Genomic DNA, 25,144 nt, shown 5'->3' on the forward strand with positions numbered 1-25,144 from the left:
TTACACTGGCATCAGCAAACAAGCCCCTGGGCCAAATGTAGCCTGCCATCTGTTTCCGTATGATCAGGGTAAAATAGATTTTACATTTTAAGTGTTTTTTTAAAAAAGAGTAACACTGGGCGGCACGTGAAAATTATATGAAGGACATTATATGAACACAGTCATGCTCATTCGTTTACATATTGTCAGTGGCTGCCTCATTTTACACAAGAGCAGAGTTTCAACAGAGAGTATAGCCCACAAAGCCTAAAATATTTACTCTCTCTGGCCCTTTGCAGAAAATGTTTGCCAACCCCTGCCTCACAGCTCAGATTTAGCAAGCTCTCTAACTTTTTCATGAATAAAAGATAAAATTCAGATGCATAGCTGAGAAACATCCCATACTTATTATTCTGTTTGCAGGAGTTTTCAAAGCCGCTGCATCATCCATGCCCAACAGCACAGAGCAGGAACCCAGATGGACCCTCCAAGGTTTCCCGTTAGCTATTTCTCGCTTTGCAATTTCCCTACATAGCGTGCACGCAGGAGAGAAAAACAATAATGACCCACCGTGCTAGATTTAAAAGCATTTAATGACATAGCATATATTTAACAGATAGGGCAAAAGTGGAGAGGTACAGGTCATACGACTGAGCACCAGGCCTGAGGGACCACCTCCCTGCTCAGGCCCAGCCTCGGAGTTCATTCCTATCAATGCCATTTTGATTGTGCAGTAAGATGAAAATTTGTCATTACAATCGTTACAGTGACAGAGAAATGCACACTATGTATCAAATAGCAAGGTAATGAAGCAAATTATAACACAGTGTGGCAACGCACGAGCAAGTAACCATTAGAGTAACATTACTTTGTCCAGTAAATGCTTCAGTTCCACTTGTACACTTACCAATGATTTAAAGGGTTTATTATACATCTAGTTTTATTATACTTTGTACTAGAATTATCTCAAACATACAATATAATGTATTTCAGCAAAAAAAAATTGAAATTACAGATTATTTAAAACAGTTATCAGTTTTCTATTCCTTCTTGTATCCCGACATTCTGAACCATCGTCGCGGTTGATGCAGAAAAGCCGCATGTCGTGTGTTAGTAAGTGATGCCAGATACAAACGGTTTGGTCTGTAGAGTTAACATGGAGCTGCACTATGGCTGCAGCAGATCTTAATACACGATCTGTTTAATCAAGGTAAGACCCATCGTGGGCACTTCTAATAGTCAAGACTCAAGGAAACCACTGGGAGCAAATGGAAGAGAATGGTGTCAGGAAATTGGTACGTTTCGTCTCTGGTGAGCACAGGAAATATTGTTTAAGCACCGCTGCCCTGCATACCAACAGCACTAGAGGCAGGTTATTTCCAACACAGCCTCACAAAATTGAGGAACAGTTTAAATATTGAGATCTAATCTATAGAATTTCATTAAAAAAAATCTGGTCTGCCCTCTGCACCTCAAACTTTTGTAACTTGGAGATAAAGTGTTTAGGGGTATGTTCCCCACCCCCCCAAGAAATGCTCTATAAATTAAAAAAAAAAGGAAATCACCACATTGAGGAACATTAGGCACAGAGAGCAATGTGTTGGTTTTGAGCTCGCATGCTGGAATTTCACTGAAAAGGTAAGAGAAGGGCAGGAGATGAAGGAAAGGAGTTCACTTCTTTTTGCCAAAAATGCTGAACCGCTTCTCTTTGTCTTTCTCCTTGTCCTTTTCCCGCTTGCCGGGACTGGACTCGCTGGTGATGGTGACAACGCTGGTGGGCAAGGTCTGTGCCCGGCTAGATGCTGGCGTGCTCTGGGTGCTGGCAGACACCTCGTATTTATCGGAGGAGATGGCGGAGGAGATGGCCTGGATCCATGTGTTCATTTCCTCCTGGACAAATGGGGAGGCACAGGTGAGACTCAACTAAGCGGCTTGGGCAGGAGATGCTCTTGCTCCACCTGGATGACCATACGAGCCTCTGTCGGCTGGAAGGCTAGGGAACGATGCGTCTGGCTGACAGAGGCATCTGGCTAACTGAGGGGTAAGCACTTCCCAAATGAACCTCTGCTTTATCATACGTAGAGTGAACATAGTTCAACTCTCACGAGAATTCAGTTTACAGTCCCTGAAGGTCATCACTCCAGTATATGGTCCTACAAACTTGGAAGAGCTCCATCTGTGGGGTGTCAGGACCCACTCTGAAAAGTTGACTTTCCTTTTTTTCTATTGAAATATATTTGACATATAACATTGTATAAATTTAATAGAAGTTGCTTTCTAAAATTTAAAGCACATGTTGTTTTCTCATCAGTTGACCCTCTCTCCCCTCAAGGTGGAGCACAACCCTGAATGGCTGGTTAAAGGCAGTGGGGTACAGCGAGGAGACCCCTGACTGGGCTTCAGGATCCACGTCTGGCCCTGGGACCACCTCGCTGTGCCTCATATACTGGGAGGGGGTGGGCAAGGTTTCCTCTGTGGACTTCAACGGACCCTGCATTAGCTCTCCTGCCATGGCCAAGGAGACAGGGAAATGACATTCCCTGCCTCCTAGAGACATAAGTGAACACCTTCTAGAGTTAGTGACGGTGAAGACTAGATGACAGAAGCCATCGCTGACCATTACTTATTGAAGAACATCATAAATGAAACTTATCATGCCACAAATACTTGCGAACTCTTAAATATCTGGGAGAAATGAATCTTAGAAACTTACATCATCTTTGGCTTGGAAGAGGTACTCATTGCCATCATTTAGCCTGTAATTTGAAAGAAGAAAGTAAGTCACGATATAACTTAAAAAAAAAAAATCCCCCAACTCTCCTATCCTATGTGGGATACAAGCAGGCCACAGAATCATACCAGATGGCTCGTCAGAGCTCTGCACACATCACCAACTGTGCCTGTGACCCACACAGGCCCAGCAGTGGCTCCCTGGACTCAAGAAGCCATATAATTGGGCCAGTATAACATACATAGGCAACTCAGTGTTTCAATCCACTGGAAGAATCGAAAAAGTCCCAAACGTATCAACATCTGGCTTTGTTTTGGCAACGATCACTTGGATCCTGATCACTGCTCTAAACCGAAGTCAAGAGAAATCTCTTTAAAAATTATGAGCCTTTTTGAAATTCTGCTACTGAGCTTGTATCCCCCACATTTAAAAATACCAGAGTTTCTGAACAGATGTACAGAAAAGGTCTCCTAGATTTCTCTTTCCATGCATGTCTCAGAGGGAAAGAAACTGCCCTGGGGAGGCCATCACCGTGACACCAAGAGGTCACTGGCGTGGAGGGCTCAGTCATTCACTCGACTGCTGTCAAGAGGAAGGGGGCGTTGCCAGGGTGGAGGAGGGTAAGTGCTCTTTGCCAATATCCTGACCCTCTGAAGCTGCATCATGGAGTACAAAGGGGGAGGCAGCCAGGGAGCCAGGCTGTCTGCGCCTTGTCTTACAAAATGTAACATGTTCCAAGTCCCGAAGAGCCTGCTCCAGCGCTCGTCAACAGAGCTCAATAAATCACACCATTTGCAATCCTTGGCCTAGTCCAACTGGCACGAGACACACACATCACTGGAGGCCAAAGCTTTTCAGATCTCAAAGCAACAGATCAAATTAGTATTAAACTACTTTAAGTAATGTCCTAACCACTAACATGTTTACTTTTTACATTTTTAAAAGATAAAATGGTTTTTCTGCCCATTTCCAAGCACAAGCAGAACTTCTGAGCCTGGATCCTCTCTGTGGGGAGGTGTATGTGTTCTACAGGGTAGAGACATTTGGAATTAGATGGTTCCAGAGGCATTGGGAACAGCTGCTGGGCGAGTCAGGGGAGCACACACACTTCCTGTTTGTCTCCATCTGGCTCCAGGATGACTCATTTAACCCATCTCCAGATAATTCATGAGCAAAGAATAGCATCTCCTGGGTCTGGATAAGCTGCAAAAACGGGGAAACTATTTTTCTAAGCTTCTCTTAAATTATGAAATATAACTTGCTCACCTTGTCTGAGGGAACAGGAAGTTCTAGCTTATAAAAACAAAAGCCCCTTTTCCTCAATGTTCAGCTATGCTGTTAACCACAGGGACGCCGGTGACTGGCCACATCCCCAAAGACCCTAACCGAGATGTGTGCCAAACTGGTTTGTCACTTACTGGTTTTTTAAATGGCAGAGAAAGGAACCAACCAACCACAGTGTCTATCTAAGAAAATCAAGGCCCAGAGTGAAAATGAACACGCCCCCACCAGCCGGCAACCACGAAGCAGACAACTCTCACCTGAGCTTGAACACGTGCTTCTTCTTCTTGTAATCAAGGGCCACTTCACAGACGGCTTCTTTCAAACTCACAGGGACCTCGCTGTGGTAGGGAATTCCGGAAGCAGCGGTCTTTGCATCTTTGTAGAAACCCATTTCTTGGTTATTTATGACACAATAAACATTGTGCCAGGACCTGAGCAGTTAAGAAAGGAACGTCAAAGTTCTACACCACACTCCCTTAAAGAGTTAAGAATCTGATTAATATGAAAATGGTCCTCAGACATGGTTTGACCCCTTGTTAAGAGTCCTTCCTAAATCCTACTAAAAATAGACAGTGGCACAAAATTCCTCCGTGGACTCTCGGGACAGCCACATGCTGCTGTGGTGGCAGGCTTCTGAGGGCTACTTCTCTCTCGATATTTGCAGAAAAACATGGTTCCCTCTTCTATTACATACAGGCACTCTTGGCTCTGACGGGAAAGATTTTGTCGGTGTTTGGTACTCTTTGCTGTAGTACCCTCTTGTGGTAAGGGGATACAGGCCAGGCTCCTTCAGTGAAACATGCCTGGCCTTAAGCAGCATTTCCACCTCAGCTCCATTCTTGATGTGGCTTGGCAACCTGACAGGAGGCAGATCCAGGGCCATTAGCACTTAGGAATCTTTGGATCAATTAGAAAAAGGTGGCTTTCCCCCATCATACAGCAAACTATCATAATATACTGATTTTATAAGAACAAGACACTTTACTGCTGCCTGCCTGTATTAACAAATCCATGCTGTCCTCAACACGGATGGCAGCTCTTAGACGGGATTCCCTGGTCTGGTGTACAACCTGCATAACCACATGGTGGCCCCAGGCAGTTTGGTCTGCTGGTTAAGCACACAGGCTGTGGAGTCAGATAAGAGTTTTATCCCAGCTATGCCATTTACTAGGGTTTCTACAGAGAGTAAACTTCCATAAGCTTCCAGAGCCTCAGTCTCCTCAGCTGTAAAATAGAGATAATGGAAGCAGGACTACTGGGAGATGCTGAAGACTGATATGGAGATAAGGCAGGGGGAATGATGAATGTCTTAAAAAATCCCACGAGGAGGAATCCTACAATGAAATCATCTCGCTTTAGGGAAGACTCCGCAACCTCAAACTAGCAGCACTCCTTCTCAGGATGAACTACTAAGGCCTCTTTTTGCTATTTCCATCCACACTTGACTCTTCTCTCAGTGAGTAAGACGCGCTCTACTCCAACTTTCCACTGTCAGTCCTAAGAATCACGTGATGCCCAGGAAGCTACAGAATAAACCAAGGAGATGAACACACACTCCCCTTTCAACTCAAGACCGACCCGCCTCAACCTTTAACGGGCTGACTTCGCATCTTAATGCCCCGGACTTTGCTGTCATTACCTGCTTGAGGCTTTCTTGTTGTGGGCCTCCCACTCGTGCTTCCGATTCAGGAAGCCTTCCATCTGGGCCGAAGGCGTCTCCTGGGCTCTGGCTGGCAAGGTGGCGGCACTCTGGGGCGGGAGGGCAGTCTTGGCTTTGCGGTCGGAGGTGGGGGAGGGGATGGGGCTGGACTCTTTCGAGCTTGTCCTCTGTTCGGCAGCACCGTTGACCATTTCACTTGTGTCTGCCGTTTCTGCCATCTAGGGACAGCGGAGAGGCCATTCAGCTAACCCCGAGAGCCATGGCAGTGATCACATACGCTCTGACTCGCACACGTGGCTGTGTATAAATGCCTGGCACAGATCGAGGCAGTACAGTAAAACCATTGCACATCCCACAAAGCCAGCTGGACACCAAGGACATTAGAAGGTGGGAATGGATTAATACCCGCCCGTTTATGGGGATATGAGAAAAGCGAAATGCCAGTATGAGTTTTACTGCACTCTGCTCCTCTGATCAATCCATTTTCTCTAATATAACTCAGATCATTTCCTCTTGTGGTTACTTTAAAACAAAAGGACAACGGTAACAATCACACATATTAAATATGAGAGAGTGGACGTTATACAGCAGCCACCTTACAACCAAGGACGCCACCAGAAGGGCTGGAAGTTTAAGCGAAAGGGCATTCACAAACAGATCGATAGACAACTCTATCAGAGCTACACAGCATTCCCCCAAAGTAAGACAAGGAAAGACGTTTCGTTTCTGAAAATGCTCTCTTGCTTTCCTCCCCCTCCCCTCAACACATCGTCATAAACACATGCAGAAATTAGGATGACAATCATGCATTTCGCATCTACCATCCCAGTTAGACTTTGGAACTTAAGAGCTGGAAGGAAATGAGGCAAGTCAACAAACATTGTTTTAACCACATCTGCCGAAGTTGTATCGTGAGTGGGTTGTAGTTTGTGTTAAAGGAGCTGGAAAAGCCAATCACAGTCACTCAACACCACACAGCTATTTACCCCCAAACAAAGACAGAACCAGGGCCTTCCCCATCACGTGTTGGTTGATCACGGTGCCTTGCTGCACTGAGACGAGAAAGCCCAGAGACAGCCAGGCTTCCAGCGGCTCTGACCCTTCAGGCTGGAGACGTCTTCGGGAGCTGTTTCTTCCCAAGCTCATTTATATTGTAACGCTCATGGCTTTTCGGCTTGGGAAATGCAGTAGGGTCTTGATTCATTATCACTTTCAGCCTGTGTACCATCAACTGTGTACCATGAACTGTAGCAGCCCCTGGCTGATATACCCAGGGCGTGGGATTAGCGAGTTACTAAAGCTGGGTGGGTGAGGCTGACGCTTTAGTGGATTACAGACAACCTGCACCCTTCGTACGCGGACAAACATGGAGGTGTCAATGGCACGCTCATTAGATATGTCCCCCATCACTGCTGCCCAGAACCAAAATGACACTGAATTAGCAGCAACAACCTTAACAGGATAAACACTAGACTGGCCACCACTGCTTGAACACTCAGATATGTCAACTCTCAGAACTGGGTCTCTCCTTTAGGTCTTATCTAAGTGGCTGAGTGGGAGTTACAAGTTTATATTCCATCTGTGCAAACTACCACCATTAGCATCAGAGTTTAGGGTGAGACTAGAGGCTATGCAATTTAAGGGTGTTTTTGACTGCAACCCTTCACCCACATAACAATGTGGAAAGTAGATTCTTAGGGCAAAAAGGCATGGGTGATTATCCTGGCCTTGCAAGTGACAGCCTGTGGACACGTGCTTACGAGCAATAGGCTATTCAAATATTTCTCTCCTTCCTTTCACTTTTAATGGAGAGATGCAGGAGAGAAAAATCACCACCAAAAAACAAAATCCTGAGTCAAAAGACAGTGAGTAGATTTTAAAGTTGACAAATCTGTTCTTCTGATTTCAAGAAACTTCTGATGGGGAGGAAGCAGGAGTTTGGTCTGGAAGGCCTGTGCCAGGTGTGAGTCTAGGGAGACATGAGGTTAGTGTGTCTAGAAACCAGATTAAAAAAAAATTAGTGCTGCAGGTGGTGCTCGCAAACTGCTAGTGACAGCAATGACCTGGATAGACGAACGTTTACTGGAAAAAGGCTAAAATTTATAGCACTTGGTCGGACTTCAAACATAGGTGAAGACCAGGGGAACCTCTTCTGGGGGAAATTCTGCAGCAAAAATTTTTTTCTTTAGAGTTAGAAGGAAAGAGAAAACCCCAAACCAGTATGCAGAGATAATTAATGTTTATGCAAATGAATTACTAACCAAGAAAACAAGGAAAATAAAAGGAACAAAATGAATTTTAATGGACATGTGCTTAAGCATGCCAACAGACAACACACCACTAGAGACAGACATCAAAGCAAATCATAGTGCTACGACCAGACGGTGGGTACACGAGGATCCACCCCGGCCCCACCCCACGGTGCTTCTCTTGAGCGATTAGTCCAGAGTGCTTTAGTGGCCGGGTACACCTGAGATGTTTAAATCAGGAGGTGAACATAAATGCAACGTGACAACTAGTAGCACAAGAAACACCTGATTGGTTTTCTAAGTGCACGAAGCAATGCTATTTCCAAGTTCATTAACTTGAGTCTCTGCATTGTAACTCAAAAGAGTGAAAAGGCTTTTCTTCTTCCAACACAATCCAATCGTAATTAAAAATTTGCTCTGGCAAGCTACAATTTAAAAATCTAGATAAAAACAGGCATGAGAACAAATGCCAAAAACATCACAGCGCTCCTTCCCTGTGTGTTTATGTGGTTCCTTTTTTTTTTTGGTCTTCTGAATACAAAAAGCATAAAATTGGGCATTAGTCCTGATGATATAAAATTTAAACATATATATGGAAACATCACATATATACATATAGATCAGTGACACATATAATTTGGAGCCAGAAACACACGTCAGGGCTCCCTAAAGATCAAAGATGAAGCACTGGTTTTTTTCTAAAACGGATTTTGGTGTATTTAAGGCAGAGACCCAATAATGGTGCACATTACCCCGAGAACATAAGAAGCTTGGCATCTATCTATATACCCATCTACAGTCACAAGTAGATAGATATGTACATAGAAATAAGGAAAAACAAACAAGATGCTACATGATGTTATCCTGACAAAAGAAAAAAAAGACATGCATCATGAAATGAAAAGACAAATTAGACTTAACTCATGGAGAACACATATCAATACAGGTTTCTAATTCCACTAACATCTAAATATGGCAAATGAGCAAGTGAACGTCCCACAAGGCTTTGATGTAATATGGATTTGGTTTTGTCTTTACGAGTACCAGGAAATCACCTCTTTCATTAACTTCTATTCCTAAGGAATAGAATTTCTGTGAAAACATTTTCAACCCCTGCTGGTGGTCTGATAAATCCCAACCTAAAAGACTCCTTACTAGAGAACTCCACAGAGAGTCCCAAGAAATGAAAAACGAATCAGAAGATCCGTACACACGGCGGAGACATACAACAGAGTTTCTGTCTACAGAGACTCTAAAATTTCTTCGGAAGCCAGGAGGCACGCAACTGCTCCCAGGGTGGTCCACCAAGCACATCCTTCAAGTAACCAGGGTGAACCAGAATGGCTTTTGTTCCATTTGTTTGAAAAATTTAAATAGTTTGACACCCTGAAGTCATCAACTGAATGGAGAGGCCTGGAAGTCTGGTAGGCAGGCCTCTGACAGATGCTGGCAACAGCTGTCACCTGCCACGTCCCTTGTCCCAGCGGTGCTGACCGTGACCACGACAAAGGTGGCAGCAGCAGTCAGTGGGCATTTTATTCCCGAGGCTGGCTGCATTATCTGCTGCAAAGAAGCCTAGAATCCTCAATTCAGGACTTGGCAGAAAAAAATAAAGGAGGAGCTGGTTTGCAAAGAGTAATAAATGATCTGCAGATCTCAAAACGTTTGAGATTCTACGCCTAAACATTAAAACACCTTCCCAAGTAGATTCACCTTCCCTTTCTTTGTCATTGTTGATGAATGAATGCAGCCTGAATGGAATGTTACTCAGCTGACTTTAGCTTGTAACCTTAACATTTCAAGTCTCCCTCCTCATACCCCAGTCTTCCTAGTTACGAGTAAACTAGTGCAGGTTAATAAAGGGGCTATGTACAGCGCAGTACTGTACCCTGTTAGTATAACTGGATGTGTCGTACCTGTCGGATTCTAGTTCTCTTCTTCATTTTGCTGTAATCTCATTTAATTTCAATTACTCATGTAAGGTTTTCGCTGTAAAATCTTAATAAAGTAAAAAGCTCACAATAAATAAACAAAAAATAAGCATGTTGCTTTACGGCAACTGAGCATCCATCAGTTAAAAGACTCAAATAAACATGAATTAAATGCAAACAAATATGAAACCAAGGAAGTCTATGAATTAAGTAAAATTTTAACACCGTGGGTGAAGTGGAAGCCAAAAGGTCAAATCAACAGGATTTGGAAAGAATGGTTCTTGACAAATGGTAGTGAACTTCACAGTCCAGACCACGGCTGGTCACTGGCTGTCCGTCTGCTATTAAAGTTTTTGTAGTTTTGGTAGGTTTGAGAGCGATAACTAACCCGTGGAGATCCCTGTTCAGCCGGCAAACCATTCTGGGAAACTTGCTCTCCTTTGGAAGTATCCCTGTTAGGCAAAGGGGGAAAGAAGACAGGAGGGGAGGGAGGGAGGGAGAGGAAGGAAGAAGAAAAGAGGAGAAAGAGAAAAATGGTAAGAGAGGATGGGTGAGAACATCAATTTTATTACAGGTTTTCTCTCAGAAAAACATACACAACCTTCTTCTACATAATACAACTTTTATATTAAAAAAAAACCTTTCCAGGTGTTTCAGACGCTAGCTAGAGAATAAGACTACAGGCACGCCCCTCCCCGCATGCAGGCAGCATGAGTGGCTGTCAGGGAGCTCTTAGCACAGCAAAATAACTAGCCTTTCAGAAATAGAGAATAACTTCTGTCCTTCATGTGATGCCACAAAGAACTTTCAAAAAGCATCACCACAAAATCACTGGCCTGAAATCTAGGTGGTTCCCTCCATCCATTTAATAGCATGGAAATTCTGAGTGCGTGTGAGTGTACACACACACGCGTGCTTGTGCAGTAGAGAGGGTGCTGTCTACATTCCACTTCTGCCGCCTGCACAGCAATGTGACCGTGGACAAGTCAGTGTTCTCAGATGTTACCCAGGGATGACCATACAGATTCTAAATATTCTACAGAAGAATTAAGCGGAAGGGCATGTGGCTAGGCCTAGTGAAGCACAAGCTTAGACAGACGCCCCCAGACCTCACTCATCCCTGCAGCTCAGGTTCCAGCAGCGCCGCTGCCTGCCACTCACCACTGCTGCTGGGACTCGGCCTCCTCGGAAGCCCTCGTGCTTGGCTCAGGAGAAGGCGGCCGCCTCTTCCTCTCCTCTTCCTCTTGCTGTCTGCGCACTTCCAGTAACTCCAACTGAGGGAGAACACAGTGATGTTCAGCAGAGCCCCAAACTCTCTCTTTTAAGGAAAGGGCTCTAGACGAACCCAGGAAGTCTTCTTGTCCGAGTTTTCCACACTGGATCATACTGGACAACTAGAAGCTCTAACACCCTAAGCAAAATGGCACTAAGGTGACAGGAACTGCAGCTACAACCCCGAAACTACAAGAAACAGAGGTGTGAGTGATGAAACAGGTCTATTCCATGGGCTGGTAGATCCCTATCAGTCGTTTGTGTGGCCCCTAGGACACCGGGTTTAATTTCTAAGTGAACTATGCCGCTATCAACTCGGCTCAGGAAGAAAGAACCTGAGCATGCGGCTCTGTGCTGGACCTCCCATCAGAGCTCAGACAAACTCCACTGAGACAGGGCTGCAGGAATTCTCAAGGAAGCTTCCTGTGCTGTGGTAAGAATTTGTGATCAGCCAAATGTGGGCAGAAGAGGTGATCAGGCAACGGGAGAATTTTCAATGGTCTAGGATCAAGCTATGACTTGACGGGAACTCTAATCCTGAAATTCTAAACAGAATTAAAAGGCTATGCTCCCTAGAAACAAAGCTTCTATTAGATATGGGAGGAAAAGCAGATCCGAAGAGAAAAGCAAAGCCCAATCAACTGACTCCCAGGCAGGACACTATGATAAGTGATCCAAAATCAAGATGCCCAGGATGTGACTGAGGGGCTGGGAGCCCTGGACAGTCACCCAGGTGCTGTGCCAAGAGAGCCACCCATTTCAGGAAGAAAACAGAGTAGTAATGTGAATTCCCTGGTCTAGGAGGCAGGCAGAAAGAAGAGGCTGTCTATAAGAACGAAGAGGCCGAGTGTCCGGCGTCCAGCGGCCACTTACCGTCGTCAGCCTTTCCAGGGCAGAGAACCTCTCGTCCCAGGTTGCTGCAGACTTTTCAAAAGCCTCATGGCGCTTGATGAGCTTCTCCACCTCGTCCACACTCTGGCCTATTTCTCTGCTGGATAGGTATGGCTCCTGTCCGAGCAGCCAAGCCTCGGCCACACTGGCGTCCCTTGAGAACTGATGGACCTCCAAAACTGCACAGGGTACCAAGAGTGAGGGCTTGTGAGCAGTGGGATGTGGCAGTAAGGGATGGCACTGCCCTCTGGTGGCAGCTGCCTGCACAACTAGTTTATAGTCTAGTGTCGATCAGTGCTGTCCAACATAAACGTAATGTGAGCTACAAATGCAACTTTAACTTTTCCAGCAGCCACATTAAAAATAAACAGGTAAAAGTAATTTCAAAAGCACATTGTAGACAACATGATATATCAAACTGTTATCAATGCAACATGTAATCAGTATAAAAAATTATTGAGATGTTTCATTCTTTTTTCTTCCATCTTTGAAATCTGATGTGTATTTTATCCTTAAAGCACATCTCAATTTGGACTGGCCACATTTCAAGTTCTCAGGAGCCACATGTAGACAGTGACTTCCAGACTGGACAACGCAGGCTGAGAGGGTGTGCTCTGCTCACTCAGCCCACTTCCATGAAGTAAGCCTCAGAGCCCTGCAGGAATTCACAAGCCACGTAACAACCAGATCACGTTGATGGAGCAGGCATTCTTAAACCACTCTTTATGGGGTGCTGGTCCTATGTTTTATTTTGTGGAGTTGAGAGGGAGGGAAGGATGTGGGGAACACTGCAGAAAATGGCGACAATAGGGGCCAAGGCTTTTGCTTTATTCGTCCTGTGCCTCCACATGTGAGGAAGCAGCATGGCTTCCACTGGTTATGAGAAGGCCAGTCAGAAGCGGCTTCGCACTGTGGCTAACACGAATTTTCACTGCATCTCAAGCAGCAGTGCTGGGGGTCATTCAGATAAGAAATGGACTGCAGGCAGCATCAGTAACCCCAGGAACTGCCAGTTGTCTCTTTTCATCACCCTGGTGGCCCCCAACATTGCCATGAGATGATGCCACCATTGCACCAGGGACTGTCACCTCATTCTGTACACCCAGCATTCACCTGGTGCCTAGTTCACAGTGGGGGTACTAGGGGTTTTGCTGAGCTGTGCCTGCCCAGGAATTCTTAAAATTTATAGACCAAATCTTCATCCAAAGAATTGTCAAGAGTGGGATTTCTTTTCAAAAAGGGCTGTGGGCCCAAAAGAGTAACGTGCTTTCACTAGGTAAAAACACACCTTTAAGATCGTTTCTAGTAAGCACCCTTGGTGTCTGAGTATATGGTTACAACACAAGGACAGAGCCCAGAGCCCCAAACACAGAATGGCAAAGATGGCAAATAACACTTGAGTTGGCCTACCACTTTCAGCATTCATACCGATTATTAAGCACTATCCCCAATACTGCAAATTATAAACTCTGTGTTAGCTCACATGTTCCTTTATAAGATTAAAAATAGAATCTACCTCAGAGGGTCATCGTGGAGAGTAAATACAGAAAAATAGATAAAACACTTAGAGGAATGCCCGTTTCACTGCAAAACCTCGATATTTGTTACCTTTTACTTTGTTATCAATCTTCTACTAAGAGCACCAAATATAAGACCTAATCAGGCCACCTTTCCAGCTTCTTGACTCTGCAGTAATAATTCTTCTTAAAGACAAGTGGAGGAGAAGGCTTTTACCCACACTCTCCCAGAGGGACACGAAATTCTCTCATCCCATGCTGCTCCTTAAGAGCATCCAAATCCCACTTCCGACACTGAGATCAGTCATGGGAAGAAGAATAAAGAATATGCCACAGGAAACTACTTAAAAATATTTAGCATGAAAGTGTGAAATAGGGCATTAAAAAAGAAGCATTTAGAACTCCTAAAATCATTAAGTGATAACATCACATCAAATCGATTAAAGCAGGAAAATAAACTTGCGTACTTTCAATGGACCCCCAAAGAGAGTAAAAAGATTAAGTACGTCCTTACTCAGTCTTAACCATTCCCATCGGTCTTCCCACTTGTCAATCATTTCTTTTCTCTTTTCTGTCAACTGCAGTAACTTTTCCTTGATCTGTGAGAAAAGAAGGACCACGAGGACATCTTAATAGAATGTACCACATCCTCCTAGCCTTCCCCTTGATAAGCCACTTCATGTAAGAAAAATACATTTTCTGTGGAGACCACCTCTAAACCAGGAAATATCTAAGGACTGCTCAGTCTATCTGTGTACTGGGATAAGAGAGAAAAGCACGGCAACCTTCCTTCCAGAAGGGGCTGAGAGGAAGGCTGGGCTCCACTGAAAGCAGCTTTGTCGTGAGGAGGCCAACAACGCACTGAGCCCCCTCTGGACTCGGGGGCTCCCTTCAGCGAGCCCGCTAAGGAAGAGAGGGCCAGCAAGAGGGGCAAAGCTCTCTGAGAGAACACTGAATCCCCTGAAGGGGCCACACACTGACTAACCACTTACCTCTTTACTACCACGGCCCTAACTGGAACTAGCAACCATCCACTAAAGAGCAAACTGATCTAGGGCACATGTGACAGAGAAGGGGTGGCACCTAGGAAGGTGGGAGGATGAAACCTGCACCTGGGGCATCAACAATTGTCTTCTGTGCCAGGGATCAACCGGCTCTGTGCCAAGAGTCTTGCATAAGTTGTCTTACTCTACACACAAAGGAAAGAAGGCGTTCCAAAATATATGTATCTGTGTATGTGTGTATGAATGCAAATAGCTATTTCTTTCTGTATGTATGTGCATACACACACATATAGACATACTTCACTAAATAAAATCAATTTACATGTGAACACCAGCTGTGTGCATCCAAGGGCCCCTAAGCAAAGCAGCATCCTACCTCCTCGGATGCGTAGTGCTTTCTTGCCAGCAGGGATTTCCCAAGTTCAATGCAGGTTGTGAAGCTGTCATTACGGGCATCAATTTCAGCTTTGATACCTTGATGATTGTTCATTAATAATTCAACAGATGACACATCCCTAAAATTAGACAAATAATACCTCCTTTAGGAGATCAAGCTTTTCAAACAAATGTGTAGGTTTCAAAACACGTAATTAATTTGAAGGCACTATTCACCGGCACAATTTGCCTTTCAGTTCTGATTCACAGTCTGAGCTCAGGCTGGGTCACTGGAGCTGAGGCACAATGACAGTCTAATTCAGGATCAGCTATGCAACCTAACAGTAAGAATAAGGCTACCCTCATTTTTGTGGTGCACGCCTGAATAATTTAAAATGGTTGCTTGGCAGGTGCCAGAAAAACCATTCGATTTCTGTTCAAACTTATACTTTGAAATGCAATTCAGACTATTTTCGAGAAGGTATAGAGGCAATAACAGGCATCCCCGATCATACACCAATGAGTTAGCTGTCCAAGGTTCAGGAGATGCGTGTTCCAGAGAGCAGCTGACACCACCCCCTTCTTTAGACATGAAGAGACACAGCATAGGAACTAGCTTAGAAATCAATAATTGGTAGAGCTGAGAGAGCTTCTCACGGATCAAACCTACGAACTAAAAAGTCTTGATTTAGGAAATACAGTTGCTTTACATATATATGTAGTTATAAAAATATTTCTTCTTTTGGAGCATAGTTCATTTCTCAGTTACAGCAGGGGCTGGGGCTGGCAGAGTGAACTGGGGGTTGTATATGTGCTGCTTGGTCATCTATTAGCTTCTCTTAGCTGCTCTGCATGAAACATAGCCAAAGAGAAGATATAGAACGAATAGCAAATAATAATCTCAAGATGCCATTACAGTGGATGTTGAGGGTTAAGAGACACCCTTAAGCAACGTGTATGAAAACGGATAAAGAGGTTTTTAATCTAATAGAGAAAAAGAACACAGAAAAGCCATCTTATTCCAATGGTGAGGTAGAGCTGGTTATGTCCAAGGTATGAGGTCACAGACAAAGGCAGGAGGGCCGGGGTGAGCGTGGAACACGGGGGCAGGGTAGGGTGAGAAACACGGAGGGCGTGACAACACTGGGTCCCTCATTCCTTGGTAACCACGCGCAGCAGACTGGAGCAGTGGTGGCTCCCCAAAAACTCCTCCCCACCCCTGCTCTGGTCTTGAAACTCTCAGGTAAGGCCCCCAGTTCTCTCTGGAAGATCCCTTCTACACATTAACCGGGGTCAACTAGCCAGATCTCCTCCTGCCCAGGAGGCCAGGAGTGTTACCTTGGCTTCTCCTGGGCTTCGATTTGCCGGATGACATCCTCCATCCATAGCATGAGGTCACGCACCATGCTGAAGAAGCGGAACTTGTCCCCTGTGTCCACCAGCCGCACCCTGCGGCCCTCACAAGCATCCAGCAGGGCCTTCCAGGCTTCCAGAACCTCATTCTCTCGCTTCTGGATGTCATCAGCCTTGTCACCCGCATAGGCTGCCTGGAGGCGGGCCGCATCCTCCTGCAGTTGCCTCACCTGCAGAGCCACGGGGAGACGAGCCAGGTGAGAGGGCTGGGCCTTCTCTCCATCACCCCACCACTCCCTTCACGCACATCACACGCTGTCTGCTTATGCACTAACTGAAGAACCAAGTCCAAATGGATCCCTTGTCCCCCAAGAAGCTCACAATTCCATCAGGGAGATCTAACTCACAAAACCCCAAGTTTACTATAAACGTATTACACTACATCATTAAGTTCTACATGAACAATAAAACAAATGAAATGCTGCAGGAATGCAGGTGGGAGACTTTGGTAAGGAAAGGGCCCCTGGAGGTGGCCTGGGATATACAGACAGAACAGAAATCACATGGTACATATCCAGACATAGTTTATTAAAACAATAAACACCTAATCTGCTCCTTTAGGGTAAACATGATGTTTTTATCATGAACAAGAAACCGTCATGAAGAACACATTTTGAAAATGCCTTTTCCATTGCTATGTGATGTTGCTGAAAACAATACACGTATCATGTGTAAAGAGCTCTCACAATGGGAGAATTCAACTTGAAAAACATAAAAATGCAGCATCTAACGTAGTTGAAAAAACTGACTGATATTTAACAAGGTAAAATTTTAACCAGCCAAATTTCAAATTTCAAAAACTGCATCATAAGGAAATGCAAATAGGTCTTATGGAAAGATGTTAAAAGGAGATACTGTAATTTTTCATCTAGTAGATAGTTGGCAAAAATTCAAGTTAGACGATTTATCTGCCAGTGAGCTGATTCACTGTTGGGAGGACAATAGGTTACAGCTCCTACAGAACGCATGGGCAGCGCCCATCAAAATTACAAATGCATGTACCTTCTGATTTTATGACCTCACTTTGGGGAATTTATCCTATATACATTCTTGCACATTTAGGAAATTAAACACACATAAGGTTATTTATTGCAGCATTGTCTATAAAAGCAGAAGACTGAAAATAAAGTACATACCCATCAGTGAGGGACTGGTTAAATTAATGATGGCACACCCATACGAGAGGCCCCTATGCAGTCATGGAAAAGAATGAGGGAGGGCTCTGTATTCTCATATGAACAGTACCCCAAGATAACAGCTAAACGGAAAAAGCAAAGCACAGACAGTCTACTTTCTGTGTAAAAAGGGGGAAAAAACAAGAATAGGCTTCACTTTTTTTGGGGGTGGGAGGTAGGGGGAAAATATGCCCTTGTAACAGAAACTAATAACTGTGGGTATTTTATACTTTTAAATTTCCTTCTATGTTTTATGTATAGAAAATACATATTAGTAGTACCATACATGTATACAACGTCTAATTACAAACATACACACATGGGGAAACGTACACTCAGTCTTCATTTACTGATGGGTTGTGTGATCACTGTCTGCAGACAGTCATCCTGGATGATGAGAGCTTTCAGATGTCTGCGAGGGGAGTACGCGGGCAAACACCATGTAGGGAGGTTTAGGTGGGGTGAGAGGGGATGAGGATGAACAACATAGGGCTTGGGGGGAGGTAAACTACTGACCCCGATCACGAATGGTGGCAAGACAGGCTGATACAAGAGTTAAAAGGCCAGGGAGGAAACGCCACTGGCTTTTGGGAGCCTGTACCGAGAGCCTCCCCTTCTGCTCTAATAACCTGGACTGGGCCAATGACTGCAGAAGGGGCACACAGACTCTTACAGCTGTAAAAGGCACAAGCCCAGTCGGGACCATGAGGTGGAGATGGGCAGGCTTTGAGGGAGTACATCTCTGTCCTGGATGTGACTAGATCCTCCATGGGCTCCCTCATCTCTCTGAGCCTCACAAGGTGAAGGGATTTCATTAAAAAATGAGGGAGCAATTCCATCATCTCTGGAATCTCTTTAAGTTCCAAAAGTAAACGATTTTACAGGATCAGAGGAAAGACCTGCTGTCAGGCAGGTGTGTTCTGTCTCTAAGCATTCCAAAAGTTCCCCTAAGCTTTTTTGTTATAACAACAGAGAACACTCATGGAGCTCTTGCTGTGGCATACGTTTTGCAAACAACATCTCAGTCCTCAAAGCGTTATGGAACTGAAGCTTAGAGGGATAAATTAAACTTGCCACAGGCTCCACTTCAACCAGGGTCTGCCCTTCTCCTGCAGCCTTGTGCTAACCACCATCAGACCGCATCTTGATGGATCCTTACACATTCATATTATACTCCTGGACCTTAGGTGCAATGAAAGCCACTGAACATGAAGCCAACAAACTTTTGGATGGCAAGTTTTCAGAGCACAGGAGGACACCAGTTCTGAAGGAAAGACTGGAAAGGTTCATGGTGAGCACCTTTAAATTCTGCTTGATGCAGACCCTTAGCCACTCCATGTATCTCTCTTAAATATTCCCTAGACACCTTCTACCTCCTCAGTGGAAAAGTTGAAGCCACTTAATCTGAATAAAGCTCCAACTGTCAACAAGGTCCCTCTGGTTCTAGAAGGGGCAAATTAAGGGGAAGTGAGAAGACAAAGGCGGTAAGGGTGGTCTCTTCACAGAAAAAATCCCAAAGCACACCAAAGAATGGTGAGGCTGATGCACTCTAGCGGAGGTCAGCCCACAGTCAAATGTGAGCTGTCTGCTTTTATAAACAAAGATTTACCGGCACACAGCTATGCCTCTTTATTTTTCTACTGTCTGTGGTTGCTTTATGCTACCAAGGCAGAGCTGAGAAGCTGCAACAGGGATCATTATGCCCTACAAAGCCAAAAATATTTACTACGTGGGCTTCTACAGAAGTTCCCCTGCACTAGATTATCAAAGTGCTCCTAACAGACAAGAACAAAACTCCTAATAAACTCAGGGCTGGTTATCTTTAATAAAACTGACTCTTCTCCGGGACCGTGAAATTTAGGGTAGGAAAAAAAAAAGATGCAATTTATTTTTCATCTAAAAGACATAAGACCTTCATTGCAGCATTTATACACAATAGCCAAGACTTGGAAGCAATCTAGGTGCCCATCAAGGGATGAATGGATAAAGAAGATGTGGTATTTATACACGATGGAATACTCTCAGCCATAAGAAATGATGAAATCTGGCCATTTGTGACAACATGGATGGACCTTGAGGGTATCATGCTGAGTGAAATAAGACAGAGAGAGAAAGTCAAATACCATATGATCTCACTCACAAGTAGAAGATAAAAACAACAACAAAGAATCACATAGCATTGAAGATTGGATTGGTGGTTACCATAGGAGAAGGGGGGAGGGCAAAAGGGGTGATTAGGCTCACATGTGAGGGGATGGACTATAATTAGTTTTTGGGTGGTGACCATGATGTAACCTACACAGAATTCGAAATATATTATGATGTACATCTGAAAGCTATAAAACTTTATAATCCAATGTTACTGCAATTAAAAAAATAAATAAATTTAAAAATAAATAAATAAAAGACATAAGACTAAACAAGAAACTGCACAGAGAGTGAACTAGAGAGTAATTATACTGCAGATTCTTACTGTTACATTATTAACAGTTTCCTAAACATCTTTTAAAGAAAGCCTAAGTGTTAGCCATTCTATACTAGGGGGAAAAAGACCAGGGACATTAAAACAGAATCTTGTTTTCCGTCTTTCTGGAAATATAATTCAGACCCTGGTTGATGCAAAATAAACAGGTGTTATTTTGGAAATTATTCTGGATGGTATGCTAACGTAATACGAATTCTTGTTGAGAGGACTGTAACTCGCAAATGTTTGTGTGAGCATCTGGTTTATTTTAATCACAGGGACGTCCATCTAACAATGTCTGCAAATGTGGCAAATGTAGAACTTTACGGTCTAAGATCTCCCAAATGGAACATTCTAACACTGTGTGTGTGTGTGCGTGTAATTTGGGCAATTCTTAGAGGCAATTCCTTTGAGGAGGTAAGGAATGAAGAGAGATCCTCAGAGACACACAAAGACACTGTATGAAAGAAAACCTCCCCACCACCTGCGTGCGGCACCCCCACCCACCTGCGTGCCCAGAGCCTGGATGTCATGCTCAAAAGTAGTGTGCATTCTCTGTAAGGTCTCCACTGTGTTCTGATCTCTCCCAAGCTCCTCGGGGAGTTTCTTGTGTTTGTCCTGGATGCGCCCAAAGATCTCCTTCGCATCATGGTAAAACTTATGCAGTTCATAGGAGGCAGCCAGAATCTGTGTTCTTGTGTCAATGAGCTCCAGGAGGTCAGCCCAGGCTTCGTTGAGCCCGTCCTTCCACTCGGCGATGGTGGCGGCATCTGAGTGCCCAGAGTTGATGAGTTCATCTGCCATGTGATTGACCGTATCCACACGCTCCTGCCCAATGTTCCCTGTGTCTCGGGCAAATTCCCGGAATCGTTCTTGTAACATCTGACACAGGGATGAGTGGAAAGAAATCAGTGAGACTACTGTTTCTTGATCATGTGAAGGTTCTTTGAAAACAAACGAGTAATATGCATGACTCAACAACAGATCTGAGCTCTAAGACCTCTCTCATCAATCAAGCTTCCTTCTTGTTCACTGTAGCAGAGTAAGGCACTGGCTCCATCTCATTTCACTAGTACAGAAGGGAGCACAGCAAGGTTAAACAGATTAATCTAAGTCAACGTAGCCTGGTGATAAAAATGCTGAGTTGAAACTAAACCCCATGACCTTTGATTCAAGTCCAGGGTGTTTTATGTGCTCACAGACAAGGAATGCAAATGGCCTTCCATACCCACTGCTCATTGCACAACCACTCACGCTCTGCCCAGAGTAACTTGCCGTGACATGCTCGTAGTCCTGCCCCAATTCATGTGATCCTGCGACCACCTCCCTCTCGGCGATCCACTGCTCCAGGTCATCCACCTCACGGTTGAGCTGGAACAGCCTGTGCCTCTCGTCCAGTTTGCCTCTCCTCTCTTCGGCAAGGTCTTTCAGGCCAGCATACAGCTTATCCACTTTGGATTGTCGCATGCTAATGCGCTCACTGAAAAAGGGGAGGTGTGGGGAAAAGGACCTGAAATGTCAAACGTTCTTCATGGAGAAAACAAATGAGGTGGAAATGCCAAGAGAGCATCTTATATAAAATTTCTCAAAGGAAACTTCTAGTTAACCAATTTAGCCTAAAAAAGAAAACTCTGAAATTTGACCTCAACTTCAAGCAACAAAGAGACAATATGTAAAAACACACTAATTAAGGCCGAAGGCCATCCTGACTGCAATGATGGAAGGAGGGGAGAGAAACCCTAGCTATCTGTACTGCTGGCTCTGTAAGTCAGGATTTCCTCTGATCTTAAAAGTTAATGCAAAATCCAGAAGCCGCCTTCCACTCTCAGGTACCAAGCTGCTGAAGGGACAAAGATATCCCATTACCTTTACCTTCTCTGGGCTGTATGTTCCCCCTGCCTGGAGGGCAGACCCTGTTGCCCCCCTTTCGTGGATCCTGGGAGTGCTGCATCCCCCTCCCTCCAAACTCTCCTCAGAATGACTGTCTCTTAATAGGAAACCAAAGAAAGAAGGTCTTGTTGATGCCTGTCCCTGTAGACTGGGAAGGCCACTTTCCTGGGAATCCTGGTCATGAACACCTGAAGGACCTGCTACACCAACACCGTTGACCTCATCCTCAACTTGCCTTGGTCAATGCACAAAGCCGATCCCTTTCCTTCCTGAGTCACAAAAGGCAGTTACGTAGAAAGCCTAAAATAACTGCCATTGAAGTTAGTGTGTGAGCCTGATACATGGGGAGTGTGACACACACACCTCTTTTTTTTATTCCTAAGGTGTTCTAAGGACTTGATGTATAAGAGTTAGGAGGTGGTGTCACTTTGTTCTTCCCAGGAGCTGGTTTTATAGGTCCGAGTATTCTTGTCTACCACTCCTCTTAAAACTAATAATGACTTTCCTAAACTGGATGACTTTTTCAACCCAAGGATAGGTGCTTTGATAACCTGTGTCTGCACAACTCAATCTGTACTTTTGACTCACAACACCAATAACCTCGCAAAAAGGCCTTGACCAACAGGAAATACTTAGCCCACAAGTGCTATTTCCTAACAGAACAGCTCACCCCTCCTATTTAGCACAGGCTCATTGGATCTGTTTTAAAAATGCTTTCCAAAGACCTACATTAGCAGTTACTCAAGATGAATGCTACTGTTTCCTTTGGATGAGTCAGAGCAAGAGGCCGTTATTGGGAGGAACTGATAGGCCAGTCTCATCTTTACATAATGACACTCACTTTTCAGGATGGCCGTCAGCCACCAGGGCCCGGCTGGTCTTCGAGAGCTGATGCACTGTCTCTGCATAGTCCTCCACAGCTTGTTCCAAGATCTGGTGCTTCTTCAACATGGAGACGGCACTCTGCTCATCCTGCAAAGAGAGGTGACTGTCATGACCACAGATATCCCCTCCAACCCAATGCACCTTAAAGAGAGACGGGCTGACAGCATGTGCGGTAGGAGGAAAAATCATCAGAAAGAAAATAACCACAAATGTGATAAAGACAGTGGAACACAGAAACATTTTAAGAGCGTCAATATGGACTAGACTGTGGGAGCCTTCAGTGAAAGATGAACATGAGGATAATACAGAATGACTAAGACCCCTCTGAGGTACAGAGTAAAGCCCAGGCGGACCCAGCACATCCTCGCTGGCTGAAACTCTTCACAGTCTAACAAATATGTAGATAACAGCATTCTGGAACCCTTAAATACTTCCAAATTGTCTCAAAAGCATCTTGTATGTTGCAAAGTTTAGGTAATCCTATAACTAGAGAGAGCAAGGAGGACTCTGGCAAATTTCTATTAAAAAAAAAAAAGAAAAGGCAAGATGATCCCAGTCTTAATGACATACCAGGATTCACATAAGAAAATTCTGTGTCAAGGAGAAATAGCCAGATTCCAGGCTCCTTTATGCACCACGGTGCCCCCATGACAACACTCAAAGGCAACAATACAATGTTTCACAAGGACACAGCCACCAGCAGAAAACAAGCTTGGAGGCTGAGGCTCTTCTGGGGCAGGGATGGGCCTCCACCTCGTTTTGTGGAGGGCCGGAACCCTCTCTCACCTTGGCCTTCTCCTCAGACATCATGTACAGCTCCTGCTCGCTCATCCATGCCTCCGCCTCAGCCGCGTCAAAGTAGTACTGCTGGGCCCTGTGTGCTTCCTCAAGCCGCCTGTGGCGATTCTCCGTCTCCTCGATGAGGCAGCCCCACTGCTCCTTCAGGTCAGCGAGCCTCTGCCGGATGGCCTCCGCACTGAGGCTGCTGCTGTCAGTGACGATGTTTTGGCTCCTCTCAAAGATGTCATCAATGCGAGGCTGGTGCCCCTGGATTTCTTTCTGAAGGGTCTATGGGAGCAGGCAACACAAACGAGAGGCTTGCTCAACTGCAACAGCGTGCTGTTTATGCCAAGCCATGAGGGCCAAGGAGAAATTGCAAGCCTTCAAAGCTCTCTCGCATTCTCTGTTTTGTAATTTGGAGCAATTACTTATCAGACCGAGTTGGCCTGAATAGAAACTTACCTGATTTTTCTTTATTAACAGCTGCACAGTCTGGAGGTTGTGGCCATGATCTCTGGAAGTTGCCAAAGGCATCCTCTCTCCAACCCACAACTGGAAAGAATTATAAACAGGTGATCAGAATCACTCAGAAAGAACAAATATCTGACACAAACAAGTGCAGCAGGGGCTAGCAGGGAGGCCAGCTTGAGAAAGGAATGTGTATTCGATCACCCTGGGAAGGGCTGCCTGAGGAGCCTGCCCTTCTTCTGCAATACAGGGCGAGGGCTAGTCTCCCATCCCTTTCTTCACTCTCAATGCTGGATTCACTGTGAATCCACATTCTTTATTTCTGTAACTATTCCCTAGAATATCTTTAGAAAACCACACAGAACAACGCAGCTGCACTTTGTGTGAATTCACAAAGCAAGGCCTTTGCTAGCTCAGCTCACCGCCGCAGCCCAAGGTAAGTCTGACAGAGAGGTGAGAACATGGGCTTCAGGCGGGATAGGCGAAGAGGTTTACGAAAAAGCCCCTCATGCGGCGAGTGTCTACTCACGATCTCGTCCTCCACGTCCCTGTTGAACTGGTGGATCTCTTTGGAGGCCAGCAGGTTGTGCTTCCTTTCGTTCAAGGGCTCCAGCAATTCCATGAACTTGGTCTGCACAGTGAGGCGCTTGCTGTCCACCTCGTCGGTGCTCTTCCCCTCCTGACTCAGGGCCTGGGCCTGGCTCTGGAGCTCTTCGATCTCCTTCTTCCGCACCTCCATCTGATTCTCCAGCATCTGAGGGCAGCAAACAGACCAACCTTCACACCAGAGACAAGCGAAGCACAAACAATCCTACGAAATGTTTGTTTTTCCTACTGGCCAAAACGGAAGATGGAAGAATATTAATTTATACAGAGGAGAGACCAAGAAATGTTCCTAACATCTATCACACTACCACTTAGAATGCCACTTCGTCAGCTTGTCTTTTTAAAAATCCCTTTCTAGGATTTTTAAACTTGGGAGCAGCATTCAACTTTATCTAGGAACTTAGGAGGCAAGTGACAGAGGAAACAAGAATTAATTATGGGGAAAAGATAGTCTTCATCTGCCTGTACAGAAGTCATAATGATGTTCGAAACCAGTTTAACCATCAGGAAGGAGTAAAGTCTTGAGGTTCCAGTTGTTTGAGGCAAGAAGGATAGCTAATGTTATCATCT

General features: G+C 44.9%; 1 protein-coding gene across 3 annotated transcripts in view; it reads right to left on the minus strand.

Moving 5' to 3' along the window:
- Positions 1–554: 554 nt before the first annotated feature.
- The window catches only part of SPTBN1 (spectrin beta, non-erythrocytic 1), a 186,761-nt gene continuing 162,171 nt past the window's right edge, over positions 555–25,144 (minus strand). For all 3 annotated transcript variants that reach the window (XM_046660546.1, XM_046660547.1, XM_046660548.1), the window contains 16 exons: positions 24,498–24,722; positions 23,963–24,052; positions 23,507–23,788; positions 22,677–22,807; positions 21,221–21,425; positions 20,453–20,827; positions 16,232–16,476; positions 14,895–15,033; positions 14,029–14,113; positions 11,980–12,176; positions 10,996–11,108; positions 10,223–10,286; positions 5,634–5,872; positions 4,252–4,425; positions 2,693–2,735; positions 555–1,869 (listed from right to left, as the gene is read on the minus strand). In XM_046660546.1, coding sequence (XP_046516502.1) covers positions 1,651–1,869; positions 2,693–2,735; positions 4,252–4,425; positions 5,634–5,872; positions 10,223–10,286; positions 10,996–11,108; positions 11,980–12,176; positions 14,029–14,113; positions 14,895–15,033; positions 16,232–16,476; positions 20,453–20,827; positions 21,221–21,425; positions 22,677–22,807; positions 23,507–23,788; positions 23,963–24,052; positions 24,498–24,722 — 2,826 coding nt within the window. In that variant the 3' untranslated portion in view covers positions 555–1,650. The remainder of the gene's footprint in view (positions 1,870–2,692; positions 2,736–4,251; positions 4,426–5,633; positions 5,873–10,222; positions 10,287–10,995; positions 11,109–11,979; positions 12,177–14,028; positions 14,114–14,894; positions 15,034–16,231; positions 16,477–20,452; positions 20,828–21,220; positions 21,426–22,676; positions 22,808–23,506; positions 23,789–23,962; positions 24,053–24,497; positions 24,723–25,144) is intronic.

This window comes from Equus quagga, chromosome 5, assembly GCF_021613505.1.
Source record: "Equus quagga isolate Etosha38 chromosome 5, UCLA_HA_Equagga_1.0, whole genome shotgun sequence".
Classification (NCBI taxonomy): domain Eukaryota; kingdom Metazoa; phylum Chordata; class Mammalia; order Perissodactyla; family Equidae; genus Equus; species Equus quagga.